Source organism: Ursus maritimus, unplaced genomic scaffold (genome assembly GCF_017311325.1).
Source record: "Ursus maritimus isolate PB19 unplaced genomic scaffold, ASM1731132v1 scaffold_7, whole genome shotgun sequence".
Lineage (NCBI taxonomy): Eukaryota > Metazoa > Chordata > Mammalia > Carnivora > Ursidae > Ursus > Ursus maritimus.
Genome location: NW_024426885.1, coordinates 42,328,578 through 42,344,559, shown reverse-complemented (window position 1 = coordinate 42,344,559; position 15,982 = coordinate 42,328,578). Strand labels below are relative to the sequence as shown.

Sequence of the window (15,982 nt, the reverse complement as noted above, 5' to 3'; positions counted from 1 at the left end):
ATTCCTTGTTCATGGATCAGAAGACTCAATATTATGAAGCCCTCAATTCTCCCTCAGATTATCTCTAGATTCAATACAAATGAAATTAAAATCCTAGCAGGCCTTTTTCTAAAATTTATATGGAAACGTAGGGCTAGAACTAAGCTGAGGTGCTTGCGCAAACTCGAGGGTGAGTTCCCTCCTAAATTTTGTGCCTTAGGTGCCCGGCTTGCCTCATCCTAGTCTCAGCCCTATGAAAACATGAAGGATGTAGAAGGGTAAAAGCAAATTTTTAAGGAAGGAAAAGGTGGAAAACTTACTCCACTTGATTTCAAGACTAACCAGAAAGCTACAGTTAAAAATACAGTGTGGCACTGGTGTGAAGATAGACATATAGGTCAATGAAACAGAAGAGAGAATCTAGGAATAGATCCAAACATTGAAGGCCAATTGATTTTTGACAAACGATCCAAAGGGGAAAGAAGATTATTTTCAACAAATGGTGCTGGAACAATTAAATATTCATGCACAGAAATAAATCAAAATAAAGCAAAAATTAGCCTCACACCATATATAAAAATTAACCATCAATCTATGTAACAACATGAATGCATTTGCTGCATGAAAAAATCTAGACAAAAAAAGAGTATGTACTGTATAATTCCATGAATATAAAGTCCTAGAAAATGCAAAGTAATCTATACTGACAGAAAACAGATCAGAGGTTACCTGGGATTGGGTGGAGAGAGAGAAACTGGTTACATGGGTAATAGAAAGGTGCATTATCATGGCTGTGGCGATATTTTCAAAGGTGTATATGTCAAAACTCCAAATCATAACCCATCAAATTGTGCAGTATTTTTAATATCAATTATACTTCAATAATGGGTGTATGCACTAGAGCTAGACTGCCTGGTTCAAATCCAGAACAACCTACCTAAAATATCACTCACTCCCCACACAGCCTAACACCTCCTTTTCCCTTCCTCTACTTTAAACACTTGCTAGGTGCTTGCTCTTGGGTTAGTCATTTGCCCTCAATGTACATCATCAGTTTGGCCAGCAATGTCTGTCAGCCCTGTCTTCAAAATTCCAGAATCTGACCATATCTCACTATCTCTGCTCATACCACTCTGGTCCGAGCTACCATCATCTCTAATTAAAGACCCTAATTTTTAAATCTTTTTTTTCTTTTTTGTGTCCTTTCCCACCCCAATGCCCACAGTGTATTTTCAACACAGAAGTTAGGGTGGTCCTTCCAAAACATAACTCAGATGATATCAGTCCTCAGCTCAAAATGCTCTAGCGGGGCCTCAGCTCACTCAGAATAAAAGTCAAAATCCTTGTAGGATCAGATGTAGCAGAATCTCTTTGTGCCCTTCCCCACATATTAGCACCTTCCACTACAAACCATTGCCCAATTAGATGTCTGCCCACAATTCCACCCCCAGTTGTCACCACACTTCCCAGTCTTGGCAGCTCGTTGTTGTGACCATCTTACACCCAGGGTGCACCTCCCTCCCTGGGCTGTGTCACGTGAGCAGAGGTACAAAAACCTAAGGGATCATAGCACCCCTCCTCCTGAAGCCAATGTTTGGAAGAGGAAACCGCATTTTATATTAAATGAAACCATTATGCTAAACTGGAATTTCCCTTGGAGGTACGAAGCTTTAATGATATGAAATTCCATAGTGAAGTGCCTGGCACATATGCAGATTGACCAAGGAAGATGATGGAGAATGAGTTTCTTGACTAAAAATTCTCAACCACAAGGAGGCTATAAACAACAAGAACCACAACCACAACAACAACCAGAAGAGTCAAACCTGAGGGAAAGGGGATTTAGTGAGAGGAGGAAAAGAGAACATGGATGTGATTCCATGTCCCATAAGAGAAAGGAGGGAGCCGGCTCCCTCACTGCAAGTCTTCTTGGAGGGGCTTCCCTGGGGCCATTGATGAATCCCACAAAACAGAGCCAGGGCCTTACACAAGAGTCTCTGGATTGAGTCATAAACACTGCGTTATGTGCCTTCTATGGGCCCACTGACATTGTTGATTCCCTTCTATTGGATACAAATTAGAGAAAATTTCATGATGTTTTTGTGTATTATCTAAAGTTTATAGAAAATTCAATGTCACTTTAAGTTATAAAACCCAGTATTGATTCAGGAATTAAAATGATCCAGTATAAGAACTGGAAGATTTATTTCTTTGGTGCAGCCACGTTGACCCTTAAAAGACATAAATGAACGTGGATCTCCCTTTAAGGTAGGACCGGGCTGGCTCAAAGGCAGCACCACATTGAACGAGATCAATGTGAGCTTGGGCGCCTGGGTGGCTCTGTCGGTTAAGTGCCCAGCTCAGGTCGTGGTCTCATGGTTGTGGGGTCGAGCCCCGCGCTGGGCTGTGCTCAGTGCAGAACCTGCTTCAGATTCTCTCTCCCTCTCCATCTCATTCACTCTCTCTCTAATAAATAAATAAAATCTTTTTAAAAAATCAACGTGAGCTTAAAATTCCAGTTCATCTTTATATGGTTGTGATACCTTAGACCCTTCCTGACCCTCAAGTTTGTAATCTTGACTCCAGTGTTAGTAACATCGCTCTCAGAAGGTCATTGTAAGGATCCAGTCTTATAACAAAAGATGAATAGATCTGCGCAAAGGACATGAGCAACAAGTCACAAAATTTTAGAAACAGGTATGATCAAAAGAATAAATGTTCCAAGCGTTTGGCTTGGCTAATAAGCAAAGAAATACAAATGGACACAATGCAGTGAGCCTTTTTACCTATAATATTGGTAAAGATGAAAAACGATTATATTCATGCTCACGAGACATGACAGTGGAATGAGACAGAGCACTCCGATAAAAGGGGCTCAGGCTCCTTGAGAGTTTCCATACTTGGAAACCATAGTTTCATCATCACCAGGAATCAGAGACACATCAGATCCAGGTAAAAGCATGTCAATTGCAGTATTTACAACAGCATTAATTAACCTAAGTTTCCACAAACGGAGAAGATTTGCATAAATTATGATTCCTCCAAACGACAGACTACTACAAGACCATTAAATATTATTCCAAATGCTAGCCACTGACATGATAAAATGTGAATTATACATTATTAATTGAAAGCAGTAGGATACAAAGCTGAACATAACAGAGAAACCTCAATTTGGCAAAATAACTACATCTATAAGGCTATTGGAAAGGATAATTCATTAGTATATTAATTTGTCTTTTGTTTTACTATTGTAGAGAGTCAGAAAAAAAAAAAAAAACAGAGCAATTTTCCACTACTTTCCTTCTATCCCTGCCCCTCCATCCCTACCAGGCATGCGCCCACATACACACACAGAAGTAAGCAACACTTTCTGCTCTAGAAAGTTTGTGCTCTTCTTTCTCCCAAGATATTTTCTTTCAAGAAATACGTGAATTTGCAATGATGTTGGCTGGAAGCTTCTGTGGTTTAGAGGATGGGAGTGGCCAAAGTGGCTTGAGCCAGCAAGCTTCCGGTTGAGATGGAAAGAAGACAGAAGAGGGGTTTGTGGGTCTACCCATCCCCTGATACACCTTAATCCAAGGCTGGGTGTGAGAGAGGAGTAGGGGGTAGTCATTTAGGAAAGCTGAGCCCAATGCATGGGGTCTTTCAGATTCAGAAAAGGAAAAAAAATCACCATGCCCAGGCTTGAGATCCAAAGTGTGCTGGAACTTCCTGACTATCTATCTACAGAGAGTTTCTATGATTGATCCTGACAGTGCAAAATCCAGGGGCCTCTGCACAGCTTTCGTGAGGGCAAGGAGGAAGATATCCTGTTAAATGGGTTCAAATTTCTTGCTTTGAAATTTCTCGCTTTGAATGGGTTCTCAAATTCCTCTTGAAATCCCTTTAAGTGGGATTTCATCGATAAATATAATTTGTTTCGCAATAATGCCTATAAAGCACCCAAAGCAGAGCCTAGCACACAGTAAGTACTCAAATTTAAGTTTCCCTGCTTTTGAAGGCAACCACTCGGCTCACTGTTCTTGCAATGCCCCAGAGCAAACAAGCAGAGATCTAAGGGTAGGGAGGAGGCCATTTGGACCCCACTGGCCTCACAAGGGGGGCTCTTCAGCAATTCTTGCCCAGGAGCCCCACTCTGCACCTGACCAGGGAAGCGTTGGGCATGATACTGGCAGCCCTTGGCTCCTCAGCCCCAGATCACCTCCGCAGCCAACAAGCCTGCAAGGCTGCAGTAAACTGCATCCTAGTTCTGATCACTGACAAGTAAAGGGTTTCTTCACTCCCCTTTCTGAAAGTGGACAATATTCGTCCGGGATTCTTCAACCAGCTCTAAGAGACAGTCGGCCCCAGTGCACAGAACATCCTCCGGTTTGAGACAGTGGGAAACATAACCAAAGCCAAGCCTCTGGTCTTTAGGAGCCCTCAAACATTAATTAAGACACTTCACAAGAAGTTTTGGTGTTCTGAATTATCTCTGGCCTCCACCTCCACCTCCACACTCCAGTTTTGAAAGCACATGCCTTGGGAGCCCCGCCAGGGGCCTGTGAGCCCCCCATGCTGTGCAAAGGCAGCAGCCCTTTGTGGGCACGCATGCGCACACGTGCTTACTTCTCGCCTCTCCGTGTGGTACATGGTGATTATCCAGCCTGGCAAAGGAGGTGTAATAACAGGGTAGAAGGCACAGATAATAGGATCTTTCTGGCACAAGTAGTGAGTTCATCGGAATCCATCAGAACCCATTTGTGGGAAAAGCGATGGATAGGAATGCACAAGGGTAAACACTAACCTTTAGTTTTCAGATACATTTGCTGCACGTGGTAATTAAAGCTATTTTTAAAACTCCCTAAGTGTCAGCACTCCCTTTCCCAAGCATCCTTCTGTCAAAACTCTACAAAACGACAGTGTACTTGTTGGGGACAGTTGACTCACATCTAAAACACGGAGTCCGATTCCACATCAATGGTAGGAATCTGGCTGAGCTGTTCTGTCTGCAGGGAGCTTGAACTTGGCTGCAAATTGCAGAGGATCTGGAGTGGCCCCTACAAGCATCGTCTAGCTGCTGGAGGTTAGTGACCCACGAGCACGTGTTTCTCACCCATGAAACCACCAGCTCTTTGAGGGAGAGGGGCATCTCTCTCAAATGCACGTGAGCGTCCCCAGTGCCTCACAGGTGTTCAGTACATGTATGACAAATGAACTAAGGATTCTCAAGAGATGCAAATCCTGGTAGGGAGACAGGACCTGCGGGAAGAAGCTAAGGACCACTGAAGAAATTCATAGGTGTCGCAAAGTGAGGGAGCCCAAAATTTGGGCTGAGTCTTGAAGGATGTGTAGGAGTCTGAGAGGGAAAACGAGGGCCCCAGCAAGCCCACATTAGATATATCACAGTTCAGGTTCACCCCGGTGATGAGTCAGGCCATGTCTCCATCCCCTGGCACTCATGAAGAAATGCACTGACCTGTTACATATCTCCTTGATTAAATTCCAAAGATAAACTTTCCCACAGGACATTAGTGATTTGTTAAGAGGAACTGTCCTTCAAGAGTGCTTGCTATATGTCAGACCCCTGTGATGGGTCACTTCGGGTGAGCTATCTCATTTAATCCATCCCCTAAGGGGTAGCTATCAGGAATCCTACTGAGCAGATGAAGAAAATAAGGTTCAAGGAAGGAAGTGAAACAGTTTGCCCGGAGTCAAAGAAGTATCCGTGGTGTGTTCCCAAAGACTGATCTAAAACACGGTGGTGTATCACTGCTCTCTAATACTGTCCCAAACCCATCTCTGCAGCTCCAAGTACCCTTCCCATGGGGCTTTGAAAAAGGCCAAAGAATGATGTCACACGATAACCATTTCCTCATATATCTGTCAACATAAGTGTTAAATTTCACAGATTCCTTTTGGGCTGAGAAAGGAAAAGAGATACATTCTGAGTAAAGAGTGGAAATACATTTCTAGTAAATATGGTTTGTTCCCTTCAAATACTACTCACGTGACGTGTATTAGCTTAATCCCATGGGCTTTTGTAGGGGGTCTTTCATCATTTCCAGAGAAGCTCTAAGAGCACAAGGTGGTAATATGTAAAATCACCTAAAGGGAAGAACTCTAATAATAAATTATAAAAGTTTTATAATAAGACTTTCCTTAACAACTATATTATCACTTCCAAATGATGAAAACATTTGAATATCACTGGTATTCAGTCATGTAGTCATGTATTTAGTGTTTGGTTAGTGCTAAGTATGAGGGGGAAAAGTAAGAGAGGGGCAGCATGGCAGACGGTATATATTTCTTAAGTTTGGAGTCACCCACACCTAAGTTCAAATCCTGACCCTGGCACTTCCTAAGCAACACTGAAATATCAATCCATCTCCCTGAGCCTCTGTTTCCTTATCTGTGAAGTGGAATAATATACGTTGAAGTACCTGGGGACTTGGTCCTCCAACTCCAACCCACCTTTGACCCACTCTGTCATCACATCCTCATGACAGCAGCGCTTGGCTTCAGTGGTCTCTCCCTCCCCTTAGAAACCATTTCTTTAGGGGCACCTGGGTGGCACAGTCGGTTAAGCACCCGACTCTTGATTTCAGCTCAGGTCATGATGTCAGGGTCGTGAGATCAAGCCCCAAGTCAGGCTCCATGCTCAGTGCAGGGTCTGCTGGAGATTCTCTTTCCCTCTGTCCCTCCTGCCTGTGCTCTCTCTCTCTCTCTTTCTTTCTCAAATAAATAAAGAAAATCTAGGAAGGAAGGAAGGAAGGAAGGAAGGAAGGAAGGAAGGAAGGAAGGAAGGAAGAAAGGAAGGATGGGTGAGTTTCTTCATTTTGCTTCCAGGTGAAGAAAGCACACCTACTAATCATATCAATACTCACATTAAATGTAAATTATGTAAGCACTGCAATTAAAAGGCCGAGTGCTACAATAGATAAAATAGCAAAATCCAAGTATGAATGGACTTCAAGAAACACGCTGTATTTTAAACACAAAGAAACAAGTAGGTTAAAAGTAAAAGAATGGAAAAAGACATATTAAGCTAACACTAGTCCAAATAAATCTGTAATAGCTGCAGTAGCATCAAATTATATTTCAGAGTGAAGAACATTTCAGAGCAGAAGGATAAAGAAGGTCATTTTGTAATGATAACAGATTAATCAGCAGGACATAAAATCCTAAACATTTATGCCTCTTGTAACTAAGCTTCAAAATACATTAAGCAACAACAGATAAAACTGCAAGGAGAAACAGGCAAACTCACAATTAAAGTTGAATATTTTGATACTCCTCTCTCAATAACTGATAGAACAAATAGGCAAAAAATCATCAAGGATTCAAAAGACATAACCCTACCAACTAAATTGACCTAATTGACATTTATAGAACATTCCACACAACAATAGATAACACATCTTTTTCAAGTGCACATAAAACATTTATCAAGAAAGACAATATACTGAACTATCAAATAAGTCTCAATAAACCTTAAAAGATGCAAGTAATAAAAACTATGTTCTTTGACAACAATGAAACTAAATTAAAAATCAATAAGCGAAAGATCCTTTAAAAATCCCCAAACATTTGGAAACTGAGTAACATACTTCTAAACAACCCATGGGTCAAAGAATAAATCAAAAGGTAATACAGAAAGTATTTTAAACTGAATAACAATGAAAACACAACATAGCAAAATTGGGCGGATACCATTAAATCACTTGAGCGAACGTTAATAGCACTAAAGAAAAAGTTCTCAAATCGATGATCTCAGCATCCCCCCCCCCAGGAAAAATATAGATATAGATGACAAATAGCTACAAGAAAAGGTGCTCAGTATCATTAGTCCTTAGGGAAATTAAAATTACAATCATAATGAGGTACCATTATACACCAGGCCAATGGCTAATATCAAAAACCTGATCACAAGTCAACTACTTAACACAATGTGGGACAACTAGAACTCACACAACTTAGAAGTTTCTTAAAAAGTTAAACATACATCTGCCATATGGCCCAGCAATTCCACTTATAAATATGTACCCAAGAAAAATGAAAGCATATGTCCATACAAAGACTTGTACATGAACATTCATAAAGCCTTATTTGTAATGACTAAAAATCTAGAACAACCCCAATGTCCATCGATGAGTAAAGAGATATTCAAATTGTGATGTATCCATACATTTGGATACCCCTCCTCGATTAAAAAAAGGAACTACTGGTATACATTGCAAAATGAGTGAATCTCAAAATAATTATCTGGATAGAAATAGCCATAGGAAAACAGAAAAAAAAGAGTACATACTGTATGATTCCATTTATGTAAAACTCTAGAAAATACGAATAATCTCCAGCACCGGGAACAGATCAGTAATTGCCTGGCGAGTGGGAGAAGATGGGGCTGGGGGTGGGATTACCAAGGGGCACAAGGATACTTTTTGGGTCATGGTGGTCACAGTTCACGGGTGCACTCATATGTCAAATGTCAACTGTACATTAAATATGTGCATTTATTGTACGTGAATTAATCCTCGATAAAGCTATAAAGTTTTAAGTAAAAAAAAAAAAATAGATGAAGAGCTCGATGCTCAAAAAACAGTGCCTGTATCTGCAACGTCTGATACATGGCGACTCCTACTCTGGGCTCCGGGTTTCCAGCTGGGGCTACAGAGCTGGGTGGGATGTGGTCCCTGTCCTCCAGGGCTCCACAATGGGGCTGAGGAGACAAACAAGCAGCTCAATTACAACAAGCATAATTGGTTTGGAGTGTTACTAAATTAAATTTGTAGACAGTAAATGGTACAGGGACTTAATATCCAAACAGAATTGGAGTCTTCAAAATGAAAGGAAGAGAAAAAAAATGAAATCTTTTCCCGACCTCTCTCTGTGTCCCAAATAGAGATTTCTTAAAGCTCTTTGAGTCTGCATTCATATCACGGTCTTTTCTCTTGTTTTCTTCAATTAGCGCATTAGCATTTCTCTCGCTCACATTATTCATGTGTAGCCCCCTCTCATTTTCACGTGCTTTAACTCTGTGTGTGTTTGGGCGCAGGGAAGATTTGGAAGTCTGGGCTGACGCTCATTCTCTGGACGGTTGACAGAAACCCCCTCTGGGCCAGGCCAAGGCCTGCAGCCAGAGCGTCCTCACGGAGTGGGTGTTGGTGGCAAACCAGTGAAAGCAAGACGGTGGGGGCTAAGGCCTGAGGGGCAACAACACAAGGGCATTCTGGGCAAAGGCTAGCTGAAGAGGTCCAGACCCTGGGATGACCCTGTGCTGGGGGTGGTGTAGATCTCTGAGGATCCACTCAGAGCAGCTCTGCAGGACAAGAGGTGGCAGGCACTAAGACCAGGGAGGGCACTGAGGTCAGCTCCTGAACAACCTCATCAGTCACATGGAGGAATGTGACCTCCATCCTGAGGGCCCTGACACTCCACCACCTTCCAACGACCCATGCAGGAGCAGAGGGGAGCACATCAAGAAGAAAAGCCCGAGTGCATTTGGAACAAATGCATATATGGCAGACAGCGCGCACAGCCTCACCCTTGGAAAGCACGGCCTGCCTCGGAGACTGAGGATGCCTGCAGGAGACACCTTTTCTCACTCTTTAACTCGAACTTTGCCACCCTCTTTGATCACAGAAGCCTTTTCCCACAAAGCACCTACAAATTAGCAGAACATGCGTTTCCAAATGCAATTTGGAGACTGCGGTGGGAAGCCCCGCCAGCACTTCCCCTGCCCTTCTCCCTGGTGGCTCTGCCATTGGCTCAGGCCTGGACCGGGGCTGAGGGGAGCATGCAGGTGCCTCAGAGGAAGAGCTTGTGCCCCCTGGGACTTGCAAGCACAGGGAAAGGGGGTGCCAACAGCTGTAGCTCGCAGAGCAGGAGGACAGCTTTCTGAGTCTGTGAAGGATCACGATGGTTATAAATGCTCTTCTCCCACATGTAGCCAGTGAGACAAGCAGAGTCAAGGTGAGGAAGCAGGAAACAGACCAGCAGCAGGAGCCTTACGCAGCACATCCTATGTGTGCGTCCCTCTTGCTGGGAACTCTAGGAAGCCTGACGGAAAGGAGGTCCACTTCTAGGCTATTCAGGGAATCAGGCACAGGCACCAAGCCCCCAACACATCGTAGCTGGGCCAAGGAGGGCACGATGGTAGGAGAATGAATAATGGGGAAACCCAGAAAGACCATTTGGCAAAGGAGAGATTTCGCAGACCCCTGCAGGAAAGGTAAGTCCTTGGCAATCAGAGATTCACAAGAGCATGCCGGATAGAAAGGGAAATCCTGGCAAAGGCCAGAGCCAGGAGAGGAAAATAAATACAGGAAACAAAGTCACTCATCTGCTTGCAGGGATGAGCCATGGGAGAGTGAGTAGAAGGGTAAGAAGTAAATGAGGATGCACAGGTATAGTCAGGGTCATCCTGGACAGGTTGTGAGGCAGGGCCCATGATGTTGGCTTGTCTCCACTGAGTAGGGAGCCAAGCAGAAGGGGAGGGGGACTGGAACACTGAGTGAGAACCAGATTTGGAAGGATGACGAGTTCAGACGGTTGACAGAAACCCCCTCTGGGCCAGGCCAAGGCCTGCAGCCGGAGGGTCCTCACAGAGTGGGTGTTGGTGGCAAACCAGTGAAAGCAAGACGGTGGGGGCTAAGGCCCGAGGGGCAACAACACAAGGGCATTCTGGGCAAAGGCTGGCTGAAGAGGTCCAGACCCTGGGATGACACTGAGCTGGAGGTGGTCGAGAGGCTTCCAAACAGCCAAGTCCAGAAGGCATCTGGATCTCTGGGTCCAGAGCTCAGAGGCAAGGTCTGGAACGAACGTGGGATGTGGGGGTCATTGACATTTGCTGGAAATGGGGCAGGGGTGCCAGGGACTTGCTGACTCTGTCTCTTCCACAGACCGCAGCTCAGAGCCTCACTCACTGAGAAACCTAAGCACAAGGGTTATGCATGAGCTTCTGCCGAGCTTTCTAAACATCTTAAACCATTTCCATCAAAACATGCTTTGGTCCCGTGTCTGGAAGAACCAGTCTCACAATCTGGTGGGTCAGCAACCAACAGAGCACTTCTGAGTCCCAGTCAAGCTTAGTTCTGGAAGAGGCTGGAAAGTTGTATATGCGCTCCATAAAAGAATTTCCTCCAAAAGGTTCCCAAGAGACAGATCCTCATGGAGAGGGCATTCTCCTCTGCACCCAGACTCCACCTGGCATTGAGGACACCTGTCCTGAGCGCTGGCTCACCTGAGATCTGCTGAAAGCCACATGGAGAGAAAGCACTCCAGAACAGCAGGAGAAAAGGTTCCAGAAACCGCCTAGTTCACCCACAGTCGAGTCTGACTGGTCCTCAAATGGCAGCTTCCAATGAATGACCCAGAGTGGCCTCCTCCATCCCTGAGTCTCGAGTTTAATTGATGCCTTTGTCTCTCCTCGAAGGCCTCCTGGGAAATGCTCTTAAGGAACTTGTTCTACCCTAAGTGTAATATCCTGCCTTCAACCAAACCTTTCTTTTTTTTTTTTTTTAAACAATTACATTTTTTTTTAGATTTTATTTATTTATTTATTTGACACAGAGAGAGGCAGCCAGCGAGAGAGGGAACACAAGCAGGGGGAGTGGGAGAGGAAGAAGCAGGCTCCCAGTGGAAGAGCCCGACGTGGGGCTCGAGCCCAGAACTCCAGGATCACGCCCTGAGCCGAAGGCAGACGCTTAAGGACTGAGCCACCCAGGCGCCCCCTCAACCAAACCTTTCTAAGAAACTACTTTTTACGTGGGCCACCGGGGATTCAGTGATGAGCTGAATTCTGGCCATGTCTTCAAGGGACTCATGACCTAGTGGCCACCCTGATTAGTGGTTCACCCTGCTTTCCACAGTTCTTTCAAATTCCCCACGCTCCTCCAAGCTAACATATAATTTAACCAATCAATGAAAATATAGCTTATACCCAAAAGCACATTTGCTTGCCAGTGTCCCCACAGTCAAACCCAGAGACCTGCAGAAACTAGAAACTGTCAGTGAGGCTCATATACTCACAAGGCTTTCTCTGCATCCAATTACCTCTTCTCCAAATGAAACAGACCTCAAACCTACAACACCAATATTCACCAGTGAAGGGGTAGGTGTATTAAGAAAACCACCCTATTAAGGAAAAAAAAAAAAAAAAGCCTGTGACTTTGAGTGTTTATCTTGAATCCAGGAAAACATATTTAGTAAGTCAGATACAGAGGGAGAAACTGGAGGAGAGTCTGTGAGGAATGAGAGAAGCAGGGGCAGAGCTGGGGACCACAGGGCAGGCCTCCCTGGGGAAAGATACGGGAGGAGGAAGCACAAACCTGAGCCTGTCAGACAAACTGAACTTCCTCCAGGGAAGTGAGGAGAAGCTCAGGAAATGAGAAGCTGGGCCCCCAGGAGAGTTGCTGAACTCTGGAGACCATGTTGGAACCACCGAATGCCTTCCCTTGCTTCTCTTCTTCCCACCTTATTTTATCGATCACAAATGACGAACAGAAAAGCAACTGGGAAACTTTGTCCGTGGCTCTGTATTTAGAGCCTAGAATGATAGAACTATCATGAGAATAACAGGGGGGCTAGACTGTAACAGGAAACAGCAGTACCGCACGTGGCTGGATCCTACGGCGAAGTCTACATGCAATTAAGAGAACATCTTGGTCATTAACCAGAGGCCACACAGGGGCCTAAGGGTCCAAGCTTTATAGGGGGACCTACCTTCAGATCGTAGGCTTCAAGAACATCCATGAGCTGACACGAAAGCCAAGAGTGTCTCCATCAGTGTGCATACTGATGCGTGCGTAGAGCCCTACCTAGTGGCCTTACAGAATCAGACCCCGACCATAGGTTAAGGATCTTTGTCAGGGCCACATGCATGATGATGTCCTTTGGCAGAAAGGGCTTTGGAGTCAGACAGTCTTCATACAGAGTCCCAAATGCACCATTTAATAATGGCAGGACCTTGGGCAAATGATTTAACCTCTTGAGCCCGTCCTTTCCCATCTGTACAATGGGGATGCTAATAACTGTCATAAGGGTTGTCGTTCAGGACACAGGGTGGTGCCAAATACAAAATGCCCTGACAAGTCCCTGGCGTATGATGGGTGATCAAGATATAGGAGGTGATATCCTTCACTCTCTAGAGGAAGAGCCTCCCCATAGAAGCCAAGGAGTGGGGAGGTCACTTCAGGAGGAGGACACACACAGTTCAGGGACATGCACATGTGTGTGCCGGCCCGCAGTGTGCTGCTGACCGGGGAGTTGCATAGCCATTCTCTTGGGTGAGGCTGTTCCAGTGTGGCTGACAGCCGTGTCCACACCTGGTGACCCTGAGTAAGCCCTGGGGTCCAGCTGCCCCAGCAATGCCCTTGGGGGCACTTCACCACTAGCCATGCTGAAGTTACCCCCAGCCCTGAAGAGGGGGTCGGGAGGGACAGACTGCCCTGGAGGTGGGTCAGACGCAGGGGAGGAAAAAGAATACGGGTTAGAAACGTAAAAACAGAGTCCTTTTTGAAGACGGGCTACAGGGAAACCCTGGCTATCCAGTTCGGAGAAGTCACCATAAAAGAGAAGCCAGCACCAGACATTTGTCTTAAGAGGCACATGGAAAGCATCCCTTCTCTGGAACAAAGAAAACCAGACTTTGAGAAACCTGGAGAGAAGCTGACAAAGCCCAGAGGATCAAAACTTCCCAAGGACCCAGGAGCACTCCACCAGGCTCTGAAGAATAGGGTGGTGGCCATGATGTCCCTCCTAATTAATTAGCAGCACAACCATCCGCCACCCGAGGTAAATGGATAGTTACCTTGCAGGTCTCCAACTGGCCGGGGAAGAGCTAATAAGACGTGAATTTATGGAGGAAAGCCATGAAAAGTGGGCCTTGCAAGAGTTACTATCTGATACTACCTGCAAAATTATTAAAATAAGCCACCCAAAACTCTTTCAGCCATAGAGCACTGAGCTAATGAAGAAACACACATCATAAAAGAATAAATTGCCTACATAATAAACCTTGCATCTTCTCGAATGAGGCCATTAGAAATTGATCAGTTAATTTAGGAGCAGCTGAGGGCAGAAGCCCTGATGAAAGGCGCACCAGGAACCGCCTTCTAGAATCAGCTCTGTTAACAGCGTGCTGGGGTCACACAGGCTGCCCTGGTGGTGTTTCCTGAATGGGCACGTGGGCACAGGGGATTCTTCAGGAAAGCCAGGGCATGTGGCTACAGGCCACTCACATGTCATGTCCGCAGAGCGGAGGAGGCCAGGGCCAGTCACGTGGAAAACTTGGTGCTCCCCTTCCTCCCAGGGCCCAAAGCAGTGGGATGGCCTGTCATGGGAGACGCTTTCCATCTACCCCCTTTAAATGGCCACACTGATTCCGGCCCCCACCAGCTGCACACGGGTGGTGGACACACAGACGCACTCACACACATGTCCGTATATGCGCTCACACACAGGCTGACACACACTCTCACACGCGTGCACTCTTATACACACACACACTCACACGGTTAGGTAACACATACACCCACAACCTCTTGCATAAAATTCAGCCTCCTCCATCCCCTCCTTATTCCTCTGCCCTGCCCCACTCTGCACCCCATTTTCTAACCTGCCCTAATCTCTCCAGCGCCTGGCCCCTGGCTGGCTGCCTCCCCTCGCTCTGCGCCTCCCATGCCGGGCACCACCTCTCTTTGGCTTCTGCTTCTTCACATACTGCCATCTCGACTCGTCCACGGGTTCCCACCTGCTCCAGGTGAGCATGCTGGCAGGTCAGGCCCGACTCTCTGAACACCTGTGTCGCACGGTGGAGCCCTGGAATTCACGCCAGCACCCCAAGTCAGAATTGGGCCCCACGGCATCCCTCTGAGCTTTCCCGAGAGGCAGGGGGCTCGGTGCAGGCTGCGCCCCTCAGCGTTCTGGGGCTCTTACCTCATTCACAAAGACCCAGTGGCTGTCCTTGGAAGCCAGGTTGGTCTCCACGGCCTGCAGGGAGAAAAAGAAAACCAACATGAACAGAAGTAAGCCAGAAGCTGGCAGACACGCAGGCTGATAGCCGAGACGGGGTTTGATAAACATTGCTCTTGGAGATGTTTTTCTTCACGAAACATGCCGTCCCCCGGGGTCAGCTCTGGCTGCCTTAGCTACAAGACGCATCATTTGAACACAGACGTTTGATTTCCTGCTGTTCTTCCAAGCTCTCATGCACTAGCCCCAAGCAAGTTGGCAGTTCCTGTTGCTGTGGGCATCGCAGGGCTACCACAGGTGGGGGCATTCCTCCCCTCTCTTGGAGAACACCGTTCTGGAGGGGAGCTTAGGGGGCTGATTCTCATGACTGCCCGAGGCTAGAGCCTCAGGAATCTGGAACGAGGGAGGGATGGCAGCTCGTCCAGCCGTGCTGAACGACACCTGGGAGGACAGCAGCTCACCGCTGGGGCTCTGAGCTGCCTTCAGTTCTAAGGAACCCACAGAGGACCCATAGAATTGGCTCCTTCTTGTTTCTGGGTGGTGATCGCACCCCCATCATTCTCTCTTACAGCACTTTGTTCTATTTCTTGATAGCACGTGCTATTGCTGTGCCTGAATAGTTAGCAGCTTATTTATTTCGTATCATCTATCTCCTTCACCAGCTTGTGGTCTCCGCATCTTGGGTGGTCACAGTTGTGTCCCAGAACCTTACACTATAACCAGCACTTAGTGTTCAATATATGAATGAATATTGCTGTCGAATACACGAAGGAAGCGTGAGAGGGCAAGGCAGACAGGACCCTGTTCCTCATTTTGTGTCTCATGTGTTCTATGGGTGCTTTTACCCTCCTTTCATTGGAAAGCCAACAGATCGAAAGGAGGGAAGGAACCGATCGTAGTCAAGCATGTCCTGTAAGAACTCTGCCCGTTAGCACATGTCAAGTTCCTGCTGAGTGCCAGGCACTGTGCCAAGCCATCTAGGAACCCGGAGAGAGCTATCAGATTGTTGTCCTCTGTGTGTGTGTGTGTGTGTGTGTGTGTGTGT

General features: G+C 46.1%; 1 protein-coding gene across 1 annotated transcript in view; it reads right to left on the bottom strand.

The window, feature by feature from the left end:
* GRID1 (glutamate ionotropic receptor delta type subunit 1) overlaps positions 1 to 15,982 on the bottom strand; it is a 687,404-nt gene that overhangs the window by 232,338 nt on the left and 439,084 nt on the right. The window contains exon 5 of the mRNA XM_040623983.1: positions 14,902 to 14,955. Within this exon, the coding sequence (XP_040479917.1) occupies positions 14,902 to 14,955 (54 nt within the window). The remainder of the gene's footprint in view (positions 1 to 14,901; positions 14,956 to 15,982) is intronic.